At 50.9% G+C, this 2,967-nt stretch overlaps 1 protein-coding gene across 1 annotated transcript; it reads left to right on the top strand.

The window, feature by feature from the left end:
- The first annotated feature begins 1,933 nt into the window (after nucleotides 1–1,933).
- On the top strand, nucleotides 1,934–2,760 carry LOC123075085 (BAG family molecular chaperone regulator 2-like). Its single transcript, XM_044497765.1, has one exon. The coding sequence runs from the start codon at nucleotides 2,022–2,024 to the stop codon at nucleotides 2,511–2,513; it is 492 nt and encodes a 163-aa protein (XP_044353700.1). The 5' UTR covers nucleotides 1,934–2,021; the 3' UTR covers nucleotides 2,514–2,760.
- The last annotated feature ends 207 nt before the right edge of the window (nucleotides 2,761–2,967 follow it).

The following is a 2,967-nucleotide window of genomic DNA, read 5'->3' as shown; positions in this document are numbered from 1 at the left end:
GTGATCTCTACAAGCCTCCGCCGTCAGCGTCGTGGCTTTATTCGGACTGATTCAGTTATGTCACAAATCACAGGAGAAGGGGGGATTGGAGTTAGGCTGCCTGTAGTGGAGAGTATTATAAGTTAGTATCATGCATATGATACTAGTGTATAATAATATGTTCGCAATGCATAGTATCATAGATTAGCAGTATCTTGGATGATCTTATTTATTGACATGTATGATATGATATCATGATCTGATATTCAATTATCTTTTTATTCATTTAATTCTACGTCACCTCATTAAAAAGGCATAATTAGCATGCATAATAGTATTATCTATGATACCCATTGCCGCTGGCTAATTAAGATGATGAACGGCACGTACACCCTGCACAATTAGGCATGAATCGTGCTAAGTAATTTAGCATAAGCACGAGGTTCAGATTGTCCTTGCTTGGAGATGAGAGGCGAGGATCAAGAGCGAGGAGACGTCGAGTGAGATGAGGTTGCCGATCGATGCTTGGTAGACTACCTCTCAGCTGTGTCAAGAAGCGCCAGACGAGCAGCTCATGCCGAGGTTCATGTGAAACGGCATGCCGTTCAACTAGGGGAGCTCGGACGAGCACTTCATGTGGAGGTTCTAGAGGTACTAGGACATACGATTATGAACAACATACGCACCCGATGCAAGAAAGGGACGGTAAAAAAAATAAGATCCATGAACACTAGCACCCAAGACTTAGTTTTATAGAAGAAACCCACCCGGGATGAGGAACCAGAAACTCGACCCTGACAGGATTCGAACCCCGGCTAGCCCGTGAGACCTGGTCTCATATAATTCTTTTCCCCGGCTGCTGGGTGCACGAGCCTAGTTTTCGGGGCCGTTGGCAGGAACGGGGCTGGGGTCGCTCAAACTAAACAAATCGCGCCACCAAATCAAATCGACACCAACGACCCGGTGGTTCCTCGACCGGTGGCTCGGAGTGATAGTTCCCCGCACAGTGCTCGCGGTTCGTTGCCGCCGGCGCCGCGATCTGCTCCGATAGGCTAAATGGAACTAGCGCCTAGAATAATACGGCGCCGCAGGACACCCCCGCCCGCGCATGTGCAAATGTGCAATCATCAGATCGCCGACCGATTGGCGACGAAATCCAAATGCGTGCAGTGGTAACGTGGCCTTGTATGGGAGTACTCCTATATTATTATCGTGGTTTTGTATGGCCATCTAGCTCGGTGCATGTCCATCTCATCCCGGACATGCTACAAAGGCTAGACGCCGATCGATCATCGGCAGGGGGTCAGGTGATGCGAATCAGTTCCTTCTTTTTTCTTTGGCCGGAAAGTCCACATGCTCGCTTGGTTCCCAGACGTCCTATGTACAATGTTTCAGCGCCATGGCTTGAGACGCACGCTTCTAGTAAATCACTCGACCAACTTTATCATCGGACACGGACGTATGTGGTTAGAGACGAAACAGTTTTAGCAGTACGTAGACTTCATTTTGGGGCAAAAGTTGTCGACAATACGGTACACCAGTTCGGTTCCAGATGAACAGTACAGTACTTACATAGATAGAGTAAACAAATGGAAACAAACGACAACAGCCGGTGAGAGGATTCCGTCGGCCCCGCCATTCATGCAGATGCAGAGACCGCGTTCGTTACCACTTACCACCTCCCCATGTGCTGCTCCGTTTCCGTCGCATCAGCAACAGCAGACATGTGTCGCCTAACTCAGCGTATACCACACTCGATTAACGCTAATCTATTCCCTCCATTCCCGCTAAGCTTCGCCCAGTCACTCGTGCATATCTTAATTCTCCTTTTTTCGCGCCAGCCCACGGCTCTCGCCCCTCTCTGTCGCGACTTCCAACCGTGTCCTCATCCTCGGCACCTTCTCCCCCTTTAAAATCACAAGCATCTCTCCATCAAGCCTCACGCAGCTCAACACCCAGAGAGCAGCTTAGCTAGCCATCCATCGGCATCACCAGTTCACACGCGAGGCAGAGAGGAACAGAGAGAGCGCGGAGGAGCAGAGATGGTGAAGATTCCTAGCCCGAGGAGGCTGTTCAGGAGCCGGTCCAAGAGCATGGTGGTGGGCGGCATCGGCGGGGTGGACATGTGCGCCATGGTGGCCGAGCACGAGCGGATCGAGTGGGAGGTTCGGCCGGGCGGGATGCTGGTGCAGAAGCGCCGGACGCCGGACGATGACGACGTGGTCGAGGCCATCCTGGTGCGGGTGTCCGCCGGCTGCGGCGGGTGGCAGCACGACGTGTCCATCGACGCCACCGCCACCTTCGGCGACCTCAAGGTGCTGCTGTCGCTGGCCACCGGGCTGTGGCCCAGGGAGCAGCGGCTGCTGTACCGGGGCCGGGAGCGGGACGACGGCGACCACCTGCACATGGCCGGCGTGCAGGACAAGGACAAGGTGCTCCTCCTGGAGGACCCCGCCGTCACCGAGAGGAAGCTCCGGTCCACCAGCCTCGCGCAGCTCATGGGGGTGCCCTGTCACTCCTTCATCCAAGTCTAAGAAACCCACGCCCCATCAGCTGTTCTCGCTCTTTGTTTTGGGCGAAGATCGGTTTCAGGTGTGCTAGTTAAGTGTTAGCTGCATTCTTTTCTTTCTTTAGAGTTTTTTTTGGGTTCAATCAGGGCTTAGATTTGGCCGATTGAATCGAAAACGGGCACCTTTAGGATAAAATACAGTACAGTACATGTTGTAAAATTTTGTAATTTGTATAAGCAGACAATGACAGTGTCACAGTGATTGTGTTTTCTACAGATGCGTACTACATGTGTGTCTTTATTCTTTGTTGCTGGCTCCATGTACATTATTTCGATGGAATTAGCAATACAGTCCACCCACTGTGCTACATATACATTTCTTGCAATTTACTTGTGTTTAAGCATTCTTTGATACATTTATGTTTAAGCAAGATGTACACATTAATTAGAATTGAGAATATTTTTTCGGAAGGCAACGG

The sequence above is a fragment of the Triticum aestivum genome, chromosome 3D (genome assembly GCF_018294505.1).
Source record: "Triticum aestivum cultivar Chinese Spring chromosome 3D, IWGSC CS RefSeq v2.1, whole genome shotgun sequence".
Taxonomy (NCBI): Eukaryota; Viridiplantae; Streptophyta; class Magnoliopsida; order Poales; family Poaceae; genus Triticum; species Triticum aestivum.
Note: the sequence above shows the minus strand (reverse complement) of the source record. Positions and strands in the feature narration are given on the sequence as shown.

Coding starts and splice junctions, on each gene's coding strand:
- LOC123075085 (XM_044497765.1), top strand. CDS start 2,022: ATGGTGAAGATTCCTAGCCCGAGGAGGCTGTTCAGGAGCCGGTCCAAG.